Source organism: Dendronephthya gigantea, unplaced genomic scaffold (genome assembly GCF_004324835.1).
Source record: "Dendronephthya gigantea isolate DGI-Jeju-01 unplaced genomic scaffold, DenGig_1.0 000077F, whole genome shotgun sequence".
Lineage (NCBI taxonomy): Eukaryota > Metazoa > Cnidaria > Anthozoa > Malacalcyonacea > Nephtheidae > Dendronephthya > Dendronephthya gigantea.
This window is the reverse complement of record NW_021163087.1, coordinates 183205-206999: the sequence shown is the minus strand read 5'-3', so window position 1 is coordinate 206999 and position 23795 is coordinate 183205. Positions and strand designations below refer to the sequence as shown.

At 35.4% G+C, this 23795-nt stretch overlaps 4 protein-coding genes across 4 annotated transcripts in view; 2 read left to right on the top strand and 2 right to left on the bottom strand.

The window, feature by feature from the left end:
* Positions 1 to 14691, bottom strand: part of LOC114532101 (aflatoxin B1 aldehyde reductase member 3-like) — a 19132-nt gene extending 4441 nt beyond the window's left edge. Inside the window, exons 1-5 of the mRNA XM_028553687.1 lie at positions 14155 to 14691; positions 1098 to 1180; positions 791 to 852; positions 479 to 542; positions 68 to 110 (exon numbers count right to left, since the gene is read on the bottom strand). Coding sequence (XP_028409488.1) covers positions 68 to 110; positions 479 to 542; positions 791 to 852; positions 1098 to 1154 — 226 coding nt within the window. The 5' untranslated portion in view covers positions 1155 to 1180; positions 14155 to 14691. The remainder of the gene's footprint in view (positions 1 to 67; positions 111 to 478; positions 543 to 790; positions 853 to 1097; positions 1181 to 14154) is intronic.
* Positions 1770 to 5968, top strand: LOC114532099. Its single transcript, XM_028553685.1, has 6 exons — positions 1770 to 2116; positions 2768 to 3028; positions 3420 to 3738; positions 4340 to 4453; positions 4550 to 4684; positions 4776 to 5968. Exons 2-6 carry the CDS (start codon positions 2768 to 2770, stop codon positions 5837 to 5839), a joined length of 1893 nt encoding a protein of 630 aa, XP_028409486.1. The 5' UTR covers positions 1770 to 2116; the 3' UTR covers positions 5840 to 5968.
* On the bottom strand, positions 6659 to 8035 carry LOC114532100. Its single transcript, XM_028553686.1, has one exon. It carries the CDS (start codon positions 7857 to 7859, stop codon positions 6714 to 6716), a length of 1146 nt encoding a protein of 381 aa, XP_028409487.1. The 5' UTR covers positions 7860 to 8035; the 3' UTR covers positions 6659 to 6713.
* LOC114532097 lies at positions 11067 to 23795 on the top strand. The gene is made up of 17 exons (XM_028553684.1): positions 11067 to 11400; positions 12895 to 12978; positions 13382 to 13509; positions 14830 to 14887; positions 15484 to 15532; positions 15758 to 15862; positions 16205 to 16377; positions 16719 to 16814; positions 17276 to 17311; positions 17590 to 17657; positions 18135 to 18237; positions 18376 to 18492; positions 19117 to 19174; positions 19684 to 19800; positions 20764 to 20828; positions 21527 to 21565; positions 21961 to 23795. The coding sequence occupies exons 1-17, from the start codon at positions 11104 to 11106 to the stop codon at positions 23089 to 23091; spliced, it is 2724 nt and encodes a 907-aa protein (XP_028409485.1). The 5' UTR covers positions 11067 to 11103; the 3' UTR covers positions 23092 to 23795.

Here is a 23795-nt window from a genome sequence, read left to right as displayed (position 1 = left end):
CAATGGGTACAATAGGGTACAAAATAAATCATGCTAGGCGTAAGACAAATATATATGAATACCCAACCTTTTTCACTGTAACCAGGGTAAGCTTTCGTTGCTATGCACATCTAAGAAGACAGAATGTCAAGTGATAGGTATCACACGTACATGATCTGATAAATATATTTCACATTTCATGCATCATGCACGAATCATGGATATCATGCATGTGTCAGTTAACCAATACTTGTGCAGATACATACTTCACCTGAACATCACACTTAAGCTGTTAGATAATTTATTAAACTAATACCAACTAAAAAGCTAGAGTTATAAGTCAATAGTTATTTTATTAAAACAAAGTAGAAACTCACAAGAAAATAAGTGATTAAAAAGCACATTCTTCATACTCATGCAACTCTTACAGCAATGATGAAGGCAAACAGTAGTCACACTGCATGAACAAGGTTAACTAATGGCATAATCTTAAAATTACCTTTGATCTGCCTTCTTTTGCAATATATTTGCCAATGATTTTTTCACTTTTCCCTCCATTATACCTAGAGTAAAATATTTTATTACTTTTATTAAAGGGTATAAATTTTTATTTCATTTTTTGAATGTACGTATAAGCATGCAAGATAGCTGTTAACTACACATTACTGGTATATATATCCAACTAAATATTCCTTTTGAGGTTTTATAACCAGTAGGTACTAATTCGGATGTCAAAGGTATAGACCTATAGTGTACAATGTTATTCTAATGTACTTATAGAAAATACGAAATAGAAAATATCAAAACTCACATGAGAGCTGTATCAAACCATTTGAAACCTTTATTCAGACAGTAATCCATTACTTCAAAGCTCTATAGGAAAAATATATGAAGGGATATATTACTTTATGTACCAATTTATAATATATACTGCTGTTGGATCAGATCTATAACAATTTTGAGACAGCTGGATTCTGTGAAATACTTTTTTGTTGTTCGATCGATCAGGTCTATTGTTTTTGGATCATATTTATCGCAATAATGGAGCTGGATTCTCTGGGCTACTTTTAATGTTGTTGCACCTTAAATAAAATTCAAATTATGTTATATTTAAATACCTCAGATTCGTTAGTCTGCCTGCCAAACACCATAGCTCCAATTTGTGTATCAACCATTTTGTAATGTTGGTCTGATATGTTTCCTAAAGATTGACAAAGACATGTTTTCTCTACAACGATCACACTTTTAGTTATTACTTAATATAGTATCATTTCTAAGTTATGGTGACTGATCAACCAGAGCTTCTCAGCATGTGCTATTACCATAAAATTTCATTTTTTGTCTGTAGGGTTTTATTTAGAGTCAGTTCACAACAGATCACAGCAACTGATTATTCTAGATTACTTTAATTAATACAACTACAACTGCAAGTATGGAATTTGAAACATTTCTTCCTGGATGGTCTATGAATTCATTAGAGAAAATCAGGGTAGAAAATTATCACTTATATTCTAATAATGCCAATTAATGAACCTTTGAATCTGACTTTGGATCTCATTAGCATAACTAACAAATTAATGTACACAGTTACAATTAGGGAATTAAATCAATCGATTCAAGATAATTCAAAATCCTTTTGCACGTTTTGCAGATGGAGGTTCACTATAAAAATAATATCTCACTCTAGACCGTCGAGATCAATATATCTGCAATGAAGGGTCAACTGTGAAATGCATTAGTTTCTTTATGATAGAGAGTACGGTGGCCCAGAAGTGCAAACACACGCACAAATTGAAATACACACGCACAAATTGAAATACATGCGCACAAATTGAAATGCACAAACGCAAATTGAAATACATGGACACAAATAAAAATACACGAACGCAAATGATAAACGAACGCACAAATTGAGATACACGCACACAAAACGAAACACACGAACACAATTCAAATACACGAACGCAAATGGTAAACGCACGCACGAATAGAAAACACGTGCACTAATAAAAAACCCATGCGAAAATAGAAAACACATGCAAGCCAAATTTGGCAGTCCAGCAAACATATTTATATATATTATATTTTGTATTATTTTGTTGACGAAGTATAATTGAATGAATCCTGATTATCAACGGTAAGTACAACTTTAAAGGGTATTTCTGCTATTTCACTCTACTGGTCTATTATTTATACGTTTATAGGCGTGTATGATCTTAGTATTTGTTTATATAAATGTGGTGTAACTAATAATTTATTTACATATATTATTAAATTATCGTATTTGAATATCCGGCTCTTTAATATACTAGTATTGTTCTTTTCGTAACAATACATATTCTTATATTATGTTTTCACATCTCTTAAGATCAAGTTATTTAATGCTCAATATTTTCATTTTCACTATAATAATATTTTGTATATGAGGGGGGGGGGGGCAAAAGGAAAATTTTCTACTCCTATCAAAGATCAAAGGTGTTGGGGGGAGCAAATATAAAAAATTATTCAAGCTATTTTCCACATACCTAATACCTGCCCAATTCTAATAATGACATCTTCCCTAGAAGATGTATAAAAAATGTACTCAATACTATATTATAATACTTGGCATATTAAATAAAGTTGGCATCAATGACAAATCAGAATAAATTGTGATTTTGGTAATTGATTTTGAATTCCCTAGAGGATTAATTGCAGGCCCTGGGAACGAAATTGCATGCTGGGTGTATGGTACTGGTATTTAGTTTTATAAAAAATATTGCATGGTTAATTTAAGAATTATATCTAGATGTTCTGCCAGACATGTGGAACTTCATGTCAGAAAAATGCAAACTTTTGTGAGACCTGTGGGACAGCATTAATCACTAATGATGGTAAGAAAGAAAAGGATGGCAATTCTACATCACAGCCACTGAGTTTTAAAGAATACATGGAAAGCAGACATGTGTCACAAAAACAAGATATGTCATTTACTGCCATGCAGAAACGAAAAACAAATGAACGAAGCCAGAGCATTAAAAAAAGAGCTAAGAAAAATGAAATTGTACAGGTTGGTTTGCATTCATTTGTGTGGCTAATTAATGTGTGGCTAACACTGCCAGAAGCTGTTTAACCCATGGGCTTGCATTGCTCTCTGATGAAAAATACTTCTTTCATGCCGGGTGATTTTAAAACTTGTTTAATTGGTTAACCCATGAGTGGCATTGTGCCAAGATGCCAATTCCTGACTACATTACTGTAGTTTTTGCTATGTCTAATGCCGGATGATTTTACTTGCAAGGGTAGATGCATGCTGGTGCTTAATTAGAGGGAGTATTACAGATGAGTTAATTAACAGCTAGAGGCTCTCAAAAATATATAGTTTTTGAAAAAAAGTGAAGTGTATAATCTCTGATTTAAAATTTTACTTCTAAAATATTAATTTTCTTACCCTTATGTAGATTAATATTGGAATTGCTGAAAGTGATAATACTGGAAGACAACTGAAAATTAAGAGAGGGTCTCTTCTGCCTATTGATGTCAAGAAATGTGATTCTCATGTTGTAGTAAAGAATCTTGCCATGGAAAAACAGTTCGCACATAACAAACAACTAAGAGAATGTGATCAATGTGAATGGGTACTTTTGTACCCAGACTTTGATCTTGTGCTAACAATTCCTGGAAAATCGGAGCCGTTTTCCGTCGAACATTACAAAGAATCCATAGGCAAACCATTTTCTCGAGTCAACCTTTACCTCTGTAAATTGGCAGATTATGAAAGTAAGAAATAAGTCTTTTTGTAAAAATATTTAGTGTTCCTACACACTAAGTCACTATTGACTTCTTTCAATTTGCAAAAGATTAAAATTTTTGTGATATCCATGCGACGAAAATACGTCACAAGGAAATGCCAAAGCCAATTAATAAACTAAAGACTGCAACCAGATGCAGTATATAGCGCGTAGCTTTTTCCTTTTGAAGCAAATAAATTCAATTCTTGAGGGAAATTTTGTTAGCTAGCTAATATGCCAATGGGCCTCGGACATGTCAAAATGTGCTATTATTCAGTAATTATCAAGAATAACAGAACAAATGCTTTTAAAAACTCAAAAATTCGTGAAAATCGCGTGGCGTTGGCGGATCGCGTCCGGTGTATTTTCACAGACTATTTTCGACGGTGATTTTCTTTTTCTGTTATTGAGTAAATTGTATACGCGCCTGTGTTAGCTTGCCGAAGTAAAGTAATCTACTCCGTTTAAATTACTTAATAGCATACATCAGGAGAAGTAAGTCGCCGTCATCTAGAAATCGACCATGTTTCAACCGGGTATTTAGATGATCTTTATTAGGGTAATTAAATTTTTGGGTTTGCCTGTTGTAGGTGCGAATGATTTAGAGAGCGACCCCGAGAGTGATATAAGGAAAGAAAGCAAGACAAGTATTGCAAGTAAAGAAATACAGAATAAGGTTGCTGTCCCCCAGTTGGATGTTGAAAGTTAGTTTAATTAAGAATGTACTCCATTCCATAAACCGTCTTTTACTAAATCCATACCATTGATCTGTAATTGTGTGCATATATGAATCTCCTTAGTCAATCTCTCTGAAGAAGGGAACACTGTGGATCTCTCTGAAGAAGGGAACACTGTGGGTCTCTCTCAAGAATGGAACACTGTGGATGAAACAACGCAAGTTTTGGCTGATTCTCTTCCTACAGGAATTTTTGAAGGTAGAAAATTTAACGCTTTTATAACATATTGCGTTGTTCTGTGCCTAGTAAAGAAATAATAATGTAATCCATGCATTTTATGACATTTTAGATCAAAACTTTGAAGATATTGGCAGTAGCATTGACTGTTTTGCGGACGAATTAGCAAAGCCAATGGAGAGTGAGATATTAGTTATTCATAGGTCTAATGTAAAGTGTGACTTACTAAACCATTTTGTGAATGATACCTTATTGCATAAGATTGTTGATGTAAAAATGCTAGATCCCAGAGGTATGGAAGAAAAAGGCGAGGGCGTTGGGGTTGTGAGGGATGCATTCTCACTCTTTTGGAATGACGTGTATAATAGTTACATGCTAGGTGAAGATGAGAGAGTTCCTATTATACGCCATGATGTATCCCGGGAGAAGTGGCAGGCAATTGCCAGAATTCTTTTAAAAGGTTACATGCAAGAACGATATTTCCCCATAAAGATTTCAAAAGTCTTTTTGTGCTCTTGCCTCTTTGGTGAAGACACTGTCACTGAAGATATGTACTTAGATTCCTTTATGAAGTACGTTTCGAAAACCGAAGCGCATCTTATAGAAAGAGTTCTTTCTAACTCTCTTAGTACTGATCATGAGGAAGTGGTCGATTTCCTGTCGGCATTTGAATGCAAAAAACTCGTAACTGCTGCAAATTTTAGGGAGGTGGTTATAGAAATTGCTCATAAGGAACTTGTGCAAAAACCTAGGTATGTGTGCGATTGTTGGATGGACGTATTATATCCCTTGAAATCCTTCGTTACGACAAGAGATGCCCTCTTTGAAATATATCAGTCACTCTATCCTACCGCAGCAAAGGTTTGTAAGATTATTAAAGCAGATCCTCAAACTTCTGCAGAAAGGGAGTCAATTAGCCATCTTAAGCGGTGGATCAAAGGTTTAGATGAAAATGCTCTTGCAAAATTTTTGAGATTTTCTACTGGCTCTGACGTTATTTTGTGTGAGGCAATCAAAATTACTTTCACTACGCTTGCTGGAAAAGGTCGGAGACCATTCTTTCATACATGTGGCTCGGTCATAGAGTTACCGGCAACATATGATGATTTTTGTGATTTTAGGGAAGAATGGTGTAGTATTATCTCTAACGTTGACATTGAAATGGGCATAGCTTAAATACTTTATCTAATAATTTGATATTTTATACGTTATACGTTAATCACCTGCTTTGCATGTGTCATGTGGTAAAAAAGTTTAACAGTCTTACTGTAAACATGGTAAAACATAGTTTAACTGAAAGGGAAAAGCAATAGCCACTTAGGAAAGATATTCAATATTTGCGCAACAAGTATATTCGATTTGCAACGAGTTTTCCGTTATATTATAATTATCGAGTTAAAAAACAAGATATTATTGATTAGTTAAATAGTAATCAGATAGAGAAAATAGTGTCAAAACTTTTTTCTCGTTTCAATTTTCCCAATCAGTTGAACAGTTATATTTATGTTAGTGATAACGAAAACATTTTTGTGTTGGTTGTTAATATTAAATGTTCTGGGCCGTGACGTGTTAGAATTAGGGGATGTCACCAACTCTAATATGAAATATGTAATACTATTTAATGTAAATGATATAGAAGAATGATAGTTAACATTGGGCGAGGGAAGTTCAAAAAGGACCACTGTAGCTGGTGCCGAGTGAGAGCATTTTTTATTTTACTAAAAAAAACAATTCGCCAACTTTTGTCATTACGAGGTATTGAGGTGACATGAAATTCTCTAAAGAGTTATAATTATGTTAATTTAGATTTTTTTACATTGCACATTTTCTAATCTTAAAATTGATTAAAAGTTGCAATTTCTGGGTGTTACAACAGACTACGTCGTATATTTTCTGGCATGGATTTATCCCGCTGCCTTTTTCCTCGACATGATGACAACTTAACCCTACGATAACGATTGATATTCAAGCCACTGTGTATTATACTACCACACTTCAAATAGATTTAACACAACTGTTTCAAAGTTTTTTAAACGTTAGTTTTATTCTATTACTCGGCAACCCCAATCAAGCGTTGAAACATTGCCAGGGATTCTCTCCAAGTGTTTGGCTCCTGAAATCCTAACACGGCAGAACTGTATTCAAAATACTCTTGGTAGATTTGATGGGATTCGTCTTCGGTTGCTGTGGCGATATAACGTTCAACTTCATCCATATCAGGTTGTAAATATTCTTTCTGATAATTTTCGGCACCAACAGACTCGGGTAGAAAGAAAAGTTGATCAGGGATTCCATGTGCGGTATAGTATCGCGATTTTCTTATGTAATGGGTATTCCATGATTCTTTTATTCCTTTCAGGTCCTTCTTCATAACTTTTACGAAACAAAACCAGAGGCACTCGAGATGTATTTCGTTACTTGTATCCAGAACGCCTGTGGCTGCCAGATCTTTGAAAAAGTTAATCCACCAAGACGACCATGAACGGCGCAACATGGCCCACCATGCTTCTATCCGTTGATTAGTATGAGATGACCCATAACGATGAGCATTTGTACCTCGCTGGCCATCCACGTGATTACGACGCAAGAAACATTGGGCCGTAGCCATTATGCCGTTTTCTGTCCCTTTATCTGTTCTTAAAACTGTTGGACAACTTCGTTGCTCTTTTATACAATCAAGGAACAGCTTTCCTACAACGTGTGGGTTATTGTTTGTTCTGACAATCTCAAGCCACATGATTCTTCTACTAAAACCGTCTATACAACCGTGTATGGGAAAACCGAATTGCTTTAGTTTATCATACCCGTCAGCATGCCAGCTGTAGTTCGGTCCTGGATTTAGGTATTCCCTACGCTGTAGTCGATGGGCTTTTCTTAGTCTTGAACCTTCAGGATCAAGCTCAGAAAGAATAGTTTGGACTGTTAAGCGACGTACATATATTCCATGATGAGACTGAAGTTTCCTCCACATTGCCCGGTATCCCAGTAGCCTCCCGTTGCCATCGAGCTCTTGTTGAATACATTCCCTTACCTGATCGTCATTGGCGTTATACCTCCTTCGGCCTAACCCATATTCTTTAAGCTTATTGAGAAGGGTCCTTTTGGATATTTTTATGTCATGAAACTTTTCCAAGCAATCTAATATAGTTTGGTATTTGTACTGTTTATTAAAATAATAGCGAATCGCCGCTTCCATTCTCGAATACTAAACTCTGTCGTAAAGCTTGTTAACTATATATTATTACAATTCAAATATTCGGAAACAAACATTTTTGAAATTATTTAGTTGCGTTGTATTTCAAATTGTGTGCGTGTATGCGAATTGAATTTGCGTGGGTTTTTTATTAGTGCACGTGTTTTCTATTCGTGCGTGCGTTTACCATTTGCGTTCGTGTATTTGAATTGTGTTCGTGTGTTTCGTTTTGTGTGCGTGTATCTCAATTTGTGCGTTCGTTTATCATTTGCGTTCGTGTATTTTTATTTGTGTCCATGTATTTCAATTTGCGTTTGTGCATTTCAATTTGTGCGCATGTATTTCAATTTGTGCGTGTGTATTTCAATTTGTGCGTGTGTATTTCAATTTGTGCGTGTGTTTGCACTTCTGGGCCACCGTACTTAGATCTTAAGACTTTCATACAAATTCAGGTATGTATACCGATTGTAAAATACAAATTATTACGAAAATCACTAAACTGCAGACACTGCCGCTATGAATTTCAAACGGCGGTAGACGTTTGATCATTTCAAATTCAAATTCGGTTAAGTCATGTGATCAAATCGGTTCACACCCTAAAATCATTTCGCCATTTTGCGACTTTATTTGTTCATCTTTCTTGCTTTCTAAACATGTCTCTGGTTCAGCTTAAAATAATTTATACATATTATTCAAGAAAAAGGACCACACCGCTCTTCATTCTTGTCTAAAGCCGGTTTTCCACTAGCGATATTTTTCGCACGAATCGATATTTTACTTTTGTCCCAGGGCTCTCAACTGCAACCATCTGGAACAAATTAATCAAATACAAAGGAATAAAGTCGCTTCGCGCGAAAAATATCGCTAGTGGAAAACCGGCTTAAGGCCTTTCCTTGGTCATATGTTCGTCCAAATGTATTTATTTTTGTACAGTGCTGCACCGCCTGCACGCTAAGATTCGCGCGTAAATTAAAATTAGAAAAACAGTCAACAATAACACGAAGTCATGTGACTAAAACGATGAACCGATTTGATCACATGACTTAACCGAATTTGAATTTGGAATGATCAAACGTCTACCGCCGTTTGAAATTCATAGCGGCAGTGTCTGCAGTTTAGTGATTTTCGTAATATACAATAGCGTAGACCATAGAATACGCCTCGAGAAAGCGCCAACTGTACGTTTTAACTTTTAATTTTGTTACATCAAGTTCCATTACGTGGTCGCCAGGCAGACTGGGTATTCAACAGAGCATAACGTACGGTGGCTCACAGGGGCCACCCATATAAATACGTAAATACCAATCCACAAAATTCAAAACACAATTTAAATATTCCGAAAGGCACTTTACATGTTTTCAAACGCACTTTAAATTTTAAATATGTGCCAACACACTTTAAAAATTTTTAAACGCACTTTAAGTTTTCCAGCACAATTTAAGTTTCTCAAACGCACTTTAAATATGTTCAAACACACTTTAAGTTTTCCAACACACTTTAAATTTTTGAACGCACTTTAATTACATGCGGCGGGCTCATCGCATAATTACGCGTATGCGCAAGTCAAGGTTACTTTATTTTCTTTTTTATCCTGTCGTGCGCGGTGCGTTTTTTCACTCAATTTAATTGAACTTAAAAGCTCACAGGAAAGCAAGGAGTCGAATATATAAGCAGTACATGATTGATCATTATGAGTTGTGCAGGGTGCGAAGTACCCTGGGAAGGAAATACAGCACATCAGGAATTCCAGACACTGTTTCATTCTGGGGCTTGCGTATATAATGGGTATTCCAGTGGTCTTTCACTTTAGTTAAATCATCCTGAAGTATCTTGTTGAAACAATACCATAATGCTTCTATGTGATATGTGTTGCTAATTTCCAATATTCCTTGCTCTATCATGTCTTGGAAGAAGTCAATCCACCAGCCTGACCTGTTTCGTCGTAAATATGACAACCAAGCCTCTATTCTCTGGTTTGCTGGAGATGAACTATATGCATGAGCTTTTTCCCCAGCCCATTCATCATTACCATCTGACCTTAGATAGCACTGCATGGCACACATAAGAACGTTTTCAGTTCCACAGTCTGTACGGAATGCGCATAGGACAACCCCCAATCTCTTTCATTATTTTCGCTACGACGTGACGACTAACGTTAATATGGTGGCGAAGCCTCAAAGCATGCCAAATACTTCTACATCCAGACAGCCTTCCTGCTCCTTCAACTTCTTCTTGAATTACTGTTCGTAAATGTTGATCATCAATGACCTACCCCCTTCGCTTTAAACCTAACGACTTTAAACGACGTTTTAGTGTTCTTAAAGACGTCGATACACCAGCACTATTTAGAAGAACAACGGTTGCTCCATATGGGTATCCACGGTTAAAATAATTAACAATAAGATCCGTAGTCTCTTTCTCTCACATGACGTTTCTGCATCACCCGCAGCATTGCCGCACCCTGCACAACTCATAATGATCAATCCTGTACTGCTTATATCTTCGACTCCTTGCTTTCCTGTGAACTTTTAAGTTCAATTAAATTGAGTGAAAAAACGCACCGCGCACGACAGGATAAAAAAGAAAATAAAGTAACCTTGACTTGCGCATGCGCGTAATTATGCGATGAGCCCGCATGTAATTAAAGTGAGTTCAAAAATTTAAAGTGTGTTGAAAAACTTAAAGCGTGTTTGAACATATTTAAAGTGGTTTGAGTAACTTAAAGTGTGTTGGAAAACTTAAAGTGTGTTGGAAAATTTAAAGTGTGTTGGAAAACTTAAAGTGCGTTTAAAAATTTTTAAAGTGTGTTGGCACATATTTAAAGTGCGTTTGAAAACATGTAAAGTGCCTTTCGAAATATTTAAATTGTGTTTTGAATTTTTGTGGATTGGTATTTACGTATTTATATGGGTGGCCCCTGTGAGCTACGTTTCTCATACAAAACAAGCTTCGGTTTTACCATAGCTTTATTCTTCTGGGGCCTCTGGGCCCAGTTGTATATATGAAAGACAAGTTAACATTCAACTGTAGTTAAGAGCAGAATTGACCAATCAGAGGCAGGTATTTCGAGTAAGCCAGGATTTAACTATACAAATGTAGTTAATAGAAGAGTTTTATAAGGGGGGACAACCGGCACCTGAAGTTTGAACCTTTGTAACTATTATACTTCTTCTTACATCAAGTATCCGTCCACAATAAAAAGAGGTCGGGGGGGGATGACGAAACAATTTTTTTCCAAGGACAGGTAATGACAAATAAATTCTCAACATTTTATTCAAAAATTTTGCAAGTCATTTTCTTGTCGATATTTGCCCCTGCAAGACATAATGTAGCTGCATTTGAAGGAAAGGATTGGCATTTTCATTCACAAATGGCTTCATTAAGATCATATTTGCCGCCAGCTGGCGGTTCTGTGTGGAGAAATGAACGAACATTGACAAGGACATCATCCAGTGGAGAGGCTGAATGTAGATTATCTCGCACGAAAATAAAACATATTGTAATACGTGAAGTATGGAAGAGAGATGTCCCGTCCTCTCATGCTGTAAGTCTTTGCCGTCGTATTTTACTAAAAAGCTTGAAATTTTACTCACCCGATGAATATATCCTTCTCGAAGAAGAGACCTCTGATTTTCAAGGATCGAGTTCTCAATACCTCTGATAGCCTGAATTCTGTAGTGCTATGTAGTTAACTTTAGATGTATATGTACGGTGTATGTATAAAAGGAAACTGCAATTTAACTTGCGTGTCAGTCACTGCGTTTATAATGGCATCTTCTGATTTAAAAAATTGTTTTAAAAACTCTTTATGGTAAATACGGGTTCTATTAAGATCTGTTCACACGATCCAATTTTGTTGGATCCAATTCACTTCTGATGGATGTTTTATAGTCTGTTGTTTTATAATGTTTATGAGCAGCATGCGAATCCACTGAAGCTAAATGCAGTACTGCTTATCAATAACAGACTATATTCCATTTCCATCCATCAGAAGTGAATTGGATCCAACAAAATTGGATTCTGTGAACTGACCTTAATAAAAAAAGAACTTTGATAATCACATTGGTGTTGTGTTAATTCCTATGAATTTGTAAATATTGTACTATATCCACATGCTAATAGCCATTAGTAAGTCTTAGCTACTGAATTACCTACTGGTAGGTAGGTACTTAAATTGCAAGTTACTATTACCAAGTCAGCTAGGACTCAACTCATAGCAAATTTATTAATTTCAATATTTTCATGCTATACATATTTTTGCTGCTATGAAAGAATGCTTCATATTTCTCTGCCTTAACATTTACAATATATTTGTTGTTCTGCACTGAAAATGCAATGGAAATATTGGTTACACATCAAATATATTCAAACAGAAATATTAAAATTGATAAATTTTCAACTTGTAAGTTCCAATGGAACTTGCCGGGGCAGTTGATCTAATCACATCATGCTGGCTGGAACTGGGGGCTATGCAGGATCACAATTTTTTTTTAACTAGGACAATGCCATTTGTATGCCAATGTATGCCCTCCCTCGATCGCACACAAACTAGTTACTGTTCATTTTAACAGTAAAAGTGCCCTTTTTGTTTTCTAAACATACAATGCACAGTATGCACTTATACACAATAAGATACTAAGAGGTGATTTTGGAAAATTTGGAAAATAATAAGTAAATTTAGAATATTGATGATTTATTGTATCTTGATTGTGTTCACAAAAGACTTTATAAACTGAATAATCAGAGGAACTGTGGATAATACTATAAATGACTCTAACCTATGATGGTTTGTTTCTTTGGCCATCAAAAAATGCTTCTTTTAGTCATAAACATATATTGCAGAAGCTCATATTTGGTGATTTGACTAATAATTTTCACATGCAAGAGACATGTTTTTTTGTGCCCCCAAAATACTGTGTTTGTACCATGTGAGAAATGATCAGTTTAATTTTTACATGCACTCACAATCTTGTTTGTTGCTCAATAAATACATAACCCTGGCTATTTTGAACATCTTGTATTTTTATCTTTTTAACAGCTTTATAAGATTGATGTAATGACTCAGTCAAATCATTGGTTTATTCTACGTCGTTATCGAGAATTTCATTCTCTTCATGTTGATGTAAGTATTGATTTGGATAATTTTATACGAATGAAAAAATAGTTGTAGAATTAGGTTTGGAAGATTTATCGATGGCTGTGAAAATGCTGTTGTTTTTCACTGTTTTTCTTTGTTTTGTTTTAATATGAATCCAAAATACTGCTTCAAATTTCAATCCAGTGTTACTGTACATGTGTTATACTTCATATACTTCTAAACCACTGTTCATTTTAAACATTTGGGAAATATGACTTAACCATTAGTCCAGAAAATATTTATGAAAAAAGATATTCAACTTGTAAACAAGCGAATTAAAAAATCAATGTTAAGATCTGCTTTAACCCAGAGTTAAGCCAAATGGCATTTGAGCAACTGGTGTGTGAAATAATCAACTGCATGTTTTCATATTTTTTTATTTTTTTAGCTTGTCCAACAATACAACATTCCAAGTGACATGCTGCCAACCAAGAAACTGTTTTCCAATATGTCATTGGGTCATCTTGAGAAAAGACGTAATGCTCTTGAACATTATCTTCAAAGACTTATCAACAGGTGAGAAATTCAATTTGATGATTTAAATGTTAAATTTAATTGTTAAATTTAACTGTTTAAAGGAGTGTCTAACATAGGAATTTGCATTCCTTGTTTGCACTCTTAGCCTTGCTGTTTGAAAATCGTGCAATAAAATTAAACTAATTAGCTCTGGGTAGTGGTAGTGGTGTGTTTGTACACACAGGATGATTGGTGAAATGAAATAACAGACTTTTATGAAGGATATATCAAATTTAATTATTTAATTATTTCTGTAGTATGAAGGAATTAACAGTTATTTATGATTCTTTATACATATTTAATGATACCTTTGACCTTTCTTCAATATGTTGGTGTATAATATGTATTTCATAACAGCCAGAAATGATGCATGTACGCCCCAATATAAGAATGATCATCAATTCCAAGCGGTGGGAAATGTGGTTTTCGACCAGTTTAATCTGTAAACTTAACTCGGGCCCCATCTTTAAAATTAAAAGTTGATGAAGGCCGGAAGCCGAAAACACACTGACTATCGACTATATTAAAATACATGTACAAAAATTAATGCAAGGCCTAAATCCGCCTAAAACAAATCTACATACATAATATATACTATATTTTCAAGATGAAAAACGATTTTCGGGAACTTAGAAGAATACTTACCTTATTTTTGGGAGAGTTTAAGAGCGTCAGAGCGACGTTTATTTGCGACGATATTTCAAATACCAGTTTCCAAAACAAAGTTGCTGCTACTCAGATTTTTGCCCATACCTGTAGACGGCAACTTTTAAACTATACAGAAAACTTGAATTCTTTGAAATTAAAGCTATCAGATAAAAAAAAGTATTATCCTTGCAATTTTTCGCTCGAAAAGACGAAAACAACCTCGCACATTTCCAAACCTGGGAAGGAAGATGGCGCCGCGTTGGCACATTTCCCGCCTTTATCAGCGATACTTCATTTATCGCTCTATATATTTTAATGCAAGTTTTGTAGGCTTTCCATCCAGTACGTGGCACCAGCTGTTTCCAGAGTACGTTTTACTTTTAAGGTGGTTTGCGTGAAGTCGAAAACGAATTATAAAGATTAACGTTAACGTTAAGTAAATACAACAGGAATGGTCTATTGTCGTTGTAATCGCCTCATTTTCGCTTTCATACCATTTCATTCCGGCACGGCTAAATCTCCTGACTGTTTATCCCATGCCATCCCTCATATGGTCTATTTTATCCCACATGGGTCTATTTATACATTTATACAGTAGGAGCGGTGTCTATAGCCATGTGGTATAAAAGATTAGTAACCATGCACTAATTATGAAAACTGTATTTTTTCTAGTCATCATGATATTGCTGAATCTCAGGAACTATTCCAGTTTCTTAATGTCCAAACTCACGTATGTTCGATGTTATACGATGTTAAAAATTTAAAATATGTTCTGATACACACACACGTTGAAATTTTGGTGTAAAGCATCAAATTGTTCCTATACCCGCGGTATTGTGGCGTGTCAGTTTGACCATGCATTTAAGCAATTTTTTAACCAAAGCTGCAGTTGTAATTATTAATAAAATCATAATCTGACTGGATCTCGTAAAAAAATCGCCAGATCAGCGTACAGTATACCGTTATACATCCTATATATCTATATATCAATAGTTATGTATAATAGGCGCAAACTCGGGTTTTCGCTATATCCATATAGTTACATATGTATAATAAGGTTGATAAACGATATCCAAAAATCCTTATCGGAGTTTTGTTCATACCTGAATTATCACCGTTTCCAACAAGCAACGCAACTTCATTGTAGCCTCGTAGCGAGGGCACTGCGTTGGACGACAAAAGAGGTTTAGGTTCGATTGTTTTATCACAGCGTTTTCGTTTATGTCTTCAACTTAATCGTATGTTTGCACAGCTTCGTTTTCCCCAAATTTCAATCATCCCCTCCATGAAAACCAAGAAAGGTTAATTGGTTGTTTTTAAATTAAGGATGTTCTTTGTGTGACAAGACAGCTTGCTAAAGTTTTAGAGAAGGAAGGTATGTTAATAATATTGTGTTGTTGTTTTTTAAAAAAAGTTAAAATGCATGCCGGGAAAGACGTGCATATGGTACTTGTTTTCCTTCACGACCACCACCCCCCTGCCACAAATTCCTTACTTCTATGAGAAGGACAGCAGTTCGAAAACACATAAAGTCATGCAATGGCTTTAATTTCGACTAATTATTAATTAGTACATATATTTTTTGTTCTTTTACATAAAGGACGAAATATTCTGGCAAGTGGTGGTATTTTTACGTTCTCTCCCACTCAAATGTACTGCATAACGCGACAATTGCAACTACCGCATATGGCTATTGAAGAATCAGGTAAAACATGATATTTTACTATTAAACAAACAGCAATTTCCCTATTTCTGTTATTGTCATGCTTGTGGAAAGTTTTTTTTTGTACATTTCCTGCTGCATGTAAGTGATAGTATAATTTTTTTTGGCCATGCATTAAAACAACCGTGATGTTGCATGAATTGTGCAATTACGCTGTACATTTATTTAGTAAAATAACAATTACAGTTTTTTCAAGCAAAATATACGGCGTAAAGACGTAAACTCTCTATTGTGGAAAGAGTATTTACACTAGTGGGTGGAAAAGAGATCGATATACTTATCAGCACAACTTTAATTGTAGCTAATTGTGTCATTTCTTGATAGATACCTCAAACCCAGGCGACAATATGGTCGATTTAGGTCATCTTTACGGCTTTATTCAGGAGTTAGAGAGTTTGTGTGTCAGTGGAGTTTCCAGTCGTTCATCACCATGTCAAGAATTGATCAGCAATCAAGCTTTTGATATCTCACTTTTTAAATCCTTAACAAAGTTACAGGTAAGGCTAATCTATAGAAACATGCAGCAGGGCATGACGCATGCTGGGCTTTGCTGAATGAGCCGCCCATCATAACCTTATTCTGCTTGATAGAAGAAAGGCTGACCAAGATTTGAAGTCGGCAATTGAATTTGTAATTATAAGATACACGCAGGACCAACACATAGGGCACTTTTCTTTAAGCGGCCAAAATGGTCAAAACGGTCATATTTTATATTGAAGCTGCATTTTTAGTGCGATTTTAATGCAATTTTCTGGAAACACTCTAAAATTCCAGTAATCTCTCTGTACTTAAATACAACTGGACCAATAGGGTGATGCAGTGAATCTTTGCCTTGCAGATTGAAAAATGTCATATCAGTGTGATAGATGGGTTATTTCGGATACAGAAACAGCTGACACATGTAACATTATCCCACTGTCTCAGTTCTATGAAGGTTTGTATAGCTACTGTACATACCAAACTATACTGCTATTTGATGATGTGTAAATTGTATTATTAGTATTGTATTTCATTATTGTATTATTAGACTAATAATTAATTAGTCTTGAGTGTCGTGAACATGTCAAGGTGGCTGATGTGATAGAATATTTCTAGGTGTAAAGTAAAAAACAAATTCCGGAAAGACAAGACATTTTGAGGGTCAATAAATGATTCAAACAAAACACAGGTTGAGACTGTAAATTTTCCACTTTATTTCAAAGTCATCTTCGGACAGAATGAAATGCAATCAGGGCCGTAACTAGAACGATAATTGGAGAGAGAGAGAGAGAGAGAGACTCAACGGAACGCCAATTTATCCAGACAAAGCGAAACTTGATAATCTTATGCATGTTGTTTGAGCTATACTCACTTGTGTGGTATTGTTTGTGCAAAATATTGAAATTTATTTTTTAGGAGTTCTTGGTTGATTGTGCTATGCAGAAACGTGCTGTAAGTCTCATATATAATATTATTTTAATTCAGTTTATATTATTCATTTATTCTACTGGACCAGTATAATATATAAGTATTAGGCCTAAAGTCAAACGTCGCTGAACCTAATGCATGCAAATGAGCTCAAAAACAAAGACTTTAATTCATTTGCATTAGATTCAGTGCAAGAAAAGGGCAACGTTTGATCTAGACCATACACGTAGTGATAAAGTAATAATTACTAGAAATATTAAATTATTAAAAATATATAATATTGTTCCCTTTTCTCCTTGCAGATTAAGCAAGCCTCTAGTAACGTGGAGTCTTGGCGAAATATGTCAACAACAAAACTTACTGACAATCGGTAATATATTGTGAACTGTAAGGGGCTGTTTACATGAGCCCGGTTACCCGAGACTCAACGAAGCGTGAGATGATTTTGAGGTATTAAAATGAGCAGATAACATGATCCTGGCAGTCGTATAATCACCACAACAATAGCATGTCCTTGTTCGGTGTCATGAAGACTTATTTCAATACCTCAAAGTCCTCTCACGCTTCGTCGAATCTCGGGAAACCGGGTTCATATAAACAGCCCCTAAAGCAATCGGTGTGATTTGTTAGGTCATGCATGCAGTACCTTTTAGTTTTTCTTAGTTTTGAGGAGAAATACCCTATTTTAACCTTGAACACGATGCTTCAGCAGAGGAATCGCGACATTTCCTCAACGCATATATACATATAGCCATCCCAGCAAGAGATTTTTAACGCGAGGAAGGGGCCCAGAGCTTGACAAGTGGAAATGTTCAGCTGCTTTTTATATTAATATTGTTATTTTTAGTGTTGTGGTTCGGCCATGGGTACTCCTTACTCACATCAATATGAGTCACAATAATATTTCAACATTGGATCATTCTTTGAAACTATTGCCATCTTTGGAGCAGGTGAGATCAACAAGTCCACCATATGCGATTTCCTATCCATCAATGACTTGCCTCTACGCTCTTTACCATCCCTTCTCAAGAATAACTTTCTCAAATGTTTTTTCTGAAAATTGAATAGTGTTTTAATATCTGTTTTAGTTGGACTTAAGCCACAACGAGTTTGTCCACTTGGATTTGGAACAATTAACGTCATCCACGTTAACATTTCTTAACTTGAGTTACAATCAGATTCATTATGTATCAGCCACTTCAAGGGTACGTGACTTTTCATGACTAAATGGGGGTTACTGTTGAGATCAGGAAGCATTGGGGGTGACGATTCATGTAAATGGCTTTTTCCTGCTGTGCATGCTTTTTTTTTCGCGAACTTCTAAAGTGTATTCCCTATTCCATGCATTGCTTGCTTGTTTACAAATTACCTTGGCCGTACGTTTTTTTTTTCACATTGAATAACTTGCAGATCGACAAGACAATCTGATAGTTTAAACGTCCCACTTTTTCGAAGCGCAAGTGGTCAGAAATCATTTCAGTATCGTATAGTAAAACTTTGGAATGATTTACCTCCGTACCTTAAGTTATGTGATAGCATAAGTAGTTTTAAAGTTAATTTGAGAAAAAACTCTGCTGAGTGAATTTATATATAGAGAGATGGATTTTCGATGGATTTTCGATGAACATTGATATGACTTTTATAAATTTTAATATGGTATTCAACATTTATGAGAAAAGAGTTCATGAGACTATCGCAGTACTAGATTTTATAACTATTCAGAGGAAAATAGTATTTTATTTTATGTAAATTGATTCTGAAAAGCCCCTGTGGGGGGTGATGAATAAAAACCTCATCATGATCATCATCAATGTTGCTTTTCTTGACAGGATCTTCGCAACCTGAAGTCACTACTTCTTACAAACAATAAATTACAAAATCTTGATGGTTAGTGCATTATTATTATTATTATTATTCAGAAAAGTGTTATGAAACATATCGTCCAAGTTCCAAATTATGTACTTTTGATCGGGTTCTTCAACATACTGTATACAACGCGGACGTTTGTATGAACCTTCATATTGTATGAAAACTAACTACATTTGGAGTTTGAATCATATATTAATCTTAGAAATGCACGAAGCTAATTGGTTATAAGCTGCATGTGTACCTTCTCTGAAGAGTCAACTACTTTTTTAAACCGGTCCGATGCCGACTGAACAATCAGGGTTATTGCATGTTGTTCTTGACTACTAGAGCAAACGTAATTGGATGTGCTTAAATATGTTAACTAACTGCATCAGTTCGATAATAGTTCAGATCAGTTCAGTAAAATATTTATGTTTTATTTCGAGAGATAAACGTTATTTTAAGCAAACGTCTGTTATTATCAAGTTAGAATTTTTAACGCATGCATTTGTCCAATATTTTTCATGAAATTTTCCTGTTTCTTGAAGGTATTGAATGTTTGCGAGGATTGGTAGAACTTGATGTAAGGCATAACGATGTTAAAGCGATTGAAGAACTGGTGAAGATATCATCCTTACTGCACTTGCGAATACTGGCTTTAACAGGTATACTCAGCGAGCTGAGCCTTATTTTCCTCTTTTCTTCCGACAGCTAGCCTATATTAAAGGCTAATTTCCACTCAGGAAAATTATCTTTTAGATCGGACGGGACAAGAAAGCTTCCTTTGTATAAACGCCGCCTGAGAACTCACCGACAGAGGAAATTTTCCTGAGTGTCCGTCTCGATCCAAAGGAGATTCTTCCTGAGTGGAAACTTGCCTTAAGTATTTTGTTTGGGAATCGTATCTCAAACGTTGCGTTTTGTGATTAGAAAGACCCCCAAACAACGACTCGGAATTCATTTTGGTGCACTGGCGTAGGAAGGGGGGGGCACGTGCCCCCCCAAGATTTTTCAAGGGACCAAAAGTGCCCTTTTTGTGAAAAAAAAGCCTTTTTGGAAAGCGAAAAGAAAGAAAAAAGTATCTACTATTTCCCAATAATCCTTAAATTGAGAGGGATTTGCGGCCATTTCAGAGGCATATATCTCAAAATTTTCTCGGGGGAGCATGGACCCCCTAGCAGTACGAAGCCCAGGAAATACGAAAAATGCTATGCGGTCGGCGGTCCCTGAATCAAACCGTCCCTATATATATATTTTTATTAACCATTTTAACCGTCATTTTTATTAACCAAAAGTGCCCCTAGAAGCTGGTGCCCCCCCAACCTCTGGATGCTTCTTACGCCCTTGTTTTGGTGTAGCTGCTATGTACAACAGTATGCAGTAATAAAATAATTAACACTGCTAGAAATCGTTATCAGAACTCCAATATAGATCATTTCTGTCTTCACCTATCATATGCGTAAGACATTTAAAGAAAGTTTTTCTATAGTTGATAAGTTTTTTCGCTGATTCCTATGCAGACAGTTCGATTAACAAGCTTGACAAACACTTCAACTAGATTTGTCATTTGTTGCTTAAAACTTTGTCAGAATACCCGTTATATAAAATATATCCATTTCTTTATATAGGAAATCCTTGTGTTGCTGCAAAATCGTACAGAATTAAAGTATTTTGCCAACTCAAAGCTAGAGAGGTGAGCTATTTTCTTCCATGAAATCTTGTTACTCAAACTCAGGTTCACTAAACGCCCTTTCGCACGATCCAAGTTTGTTGGATCCAATTCACTTGAACTTGACTTCTACTACAATGTAGTTTTTTAATAACTTAGTATAGTGCTGCATTTGGCTTTAATTGATTTTATGCCCACATACATTGCAAGTCAACAGACTATAAAGCATCCATCAGAAATGAAATGGATCCGACAAAATTGGATCTTGTCAACAGACCTTAAGATTGGCTAAGGAGGAAATTGACCTTTTAATAGACCAGCTTGTGATCTAGGTAACAAGAAATCTAAAATGAAATGATGAAATAAATCACATGCACAACATCTAAAAAGAGCATACCGAAATTAGTATATATTGCCAAGTTTGGCTACAAAATGTCAAGTCGTACGGAAAATATATAGCCCAGCGAAAGCGTGTGACTAAATTAGTTAGTAAAAAGTATACAAAATTACCAACTTCGCATGGCTATATTTTCCGCACTTTACAATATTTCGCAGCCAATCTTGGCAATTTTAGTAACAATAGTATCAACTTTTAGGAGATAATACCTTTTTGTTGCCTAAATCAAAAGATGGTCCATTAGGGCACTAAGTTCAATGGATTGGCTTCAGCTGAATAACGCTAATTTATGATCCTAAGTTGATTTTTTGTTTTATAAATTTAGCTTATATTGGATGGTATCAAAATTACAGAGATTGAAAAGGTAGGTTTGGAAACAGAGATATGAAATCACCCAAGTCTATATAATTTAGATTTGTTATATAGGTGCTGTGTATTTTAAACGTGATTGGTTCATTCATAGTCACGTGACTTTAAATAAATGCAATGTTTCCCGCCATGGAGACAAGTGTAAAATGGTTGCCCCCGCACTTTGTCATAACAAAATAAAGTTTTTAAATGAAATTGTGTAACATGTATGTTTTTGTTCCGATGTAACAAAACACTTAATGTACACTACCTCTGGAAATAGTGAGTTTTGTTTTCCCTCAATGTTTCATCAACATTCAGACTCCTGGGAAAACAAAACTCACTATTTCCCTCGGGAGCATACATTAAGTGTATATTATTCAAGACATTTTTATCTTATTTTTTGTATAGGCGAAAGTTAATCTTTTTCAAGGTCGTAAAATATCAAACACTGATTCTGGACATACTCCCAAGCACAATCTGTCATCTGTTCCCCAAACACAAGTGAATCAAGATATGAAGAAAAATTTCCCGCCATACAGAGATGATGATCAGGATTCGGGTTTTGGCGGGAATTATACCGGAAGTGTTGATGAAGGGGGCTTGGTTTTTGACTGGAGTTGCTATAGCAACCACTTGGATGTCTTACCTGAGACTTTTCAATGTCAAATTCCAGGTCCCAATACATCAAGGTCGATGTTAAGAAGCCCACCACCTTCCATAAGGAGTTCAAGAGGTGAAATAAATCAGAGAAATAATAAAAATGCCGTTTCTAAAAGCGAGAATGACAATAATGTTCTCTTTACTACAAACGATGCAGTATTGAACTCGAAAAGCAGACATGGTACTGAAAATGTTCTTTTAGAGCGTGGAAAACAACCTTTAAACAAACGTAACGTTAAAAGAAATACAAAATTTTCTGTTTCTGCTCCTTCGACGCTCCTGCAAATATCATTGAATGGCAAAACAAGTGAAATAAGTGAGGTTGTGAGCCATGCAAACAAACAGGATATGAATGATGGTATTTGTGATAGGGACAATACAATATCAATTCAAAACAGCACGAAGACTATTCATGATGACGTGGATAATTGTCAGGACAACACGGAAACTTTTAAACACTCCAGCAACACAAGGGATATAGGTCAGTGTCCCTTAAAAGACAATTTAAACCCTGATCAGGATACGGATGCGGAAGTCAGTAAGGGTAACGTCAATCACCATCAGGACAGCGTAAATTCAGTCCACGGTGACTCGGTTTCCATCCAAGACACCACGAACTTAGGCAAAGATAACACAAATTCTATTGTTAAAAACACAGATTTCTCTCAGAACAGCACGAATTTGGCTCATGATAAAACGAATTCAATTGGCGACAAAACGGATCTCTTTCAAGACAGCACGAATTTTGTTCATGATAACACGAATTACATTGTTGACAAGACAGATCCTTCTAAGGACTGCACCAGTGAGTCGAGTTCTCCTTTTTACGAACAACCTCAAACTATCGATTCTACGAACGAAATCAATGAAGTCACCTGATAAATTCACCAAAATCCACACCACGCAGTCCTTCACCTGAATGAAGATTGGGGAAAGAATTTACCAAATGCCATGCACGACTGCGATATATTTTTTTGAATGAAAAAGTTCTTCATAAAATCTTGTGATATTTAACAATTTGCTGAAGGTGATGTAAATGTCGTTGTATAATTACAAAGATGATTGTTTGAATTGTTCAACCGTAAACGAATGTCACCAAAATTTTAAATGAAACGATGTATCATTAGAAATAATATTATGATCATTTTGGGCCATTTTTTTCGCTTCTTTCGTTGTTTCTTCATCTGTCACCAACAAGAAATCACTCGCCGCCATTTTGACAATTCACTCAGGTGATTATCGAATATTCCGAGTTCTTTCAACCAATCAGAGGCCAGAATTTCCAATAATTCACCTTTGTAAATTGTAATTGTACAAAAACGACACACAAACAGCTGCATGAACAAACAAAAAGACCTAATAAAGTAATATGCATGCGATGCTAGAGCAGTTCCAGCATTTGTATTCATTAACAATATTACAAATAATTTATTGAAAATATTAATTTATATATCAAATATAATACACAGCATTTATATATAATTAGTAGTCCACATGCATGTAGTGAATATTGACCTTGATTTGAAGGGATATTTGTGGTATTTTTTCGCATTGCATCGATTGACATAATTTTTAATATATAT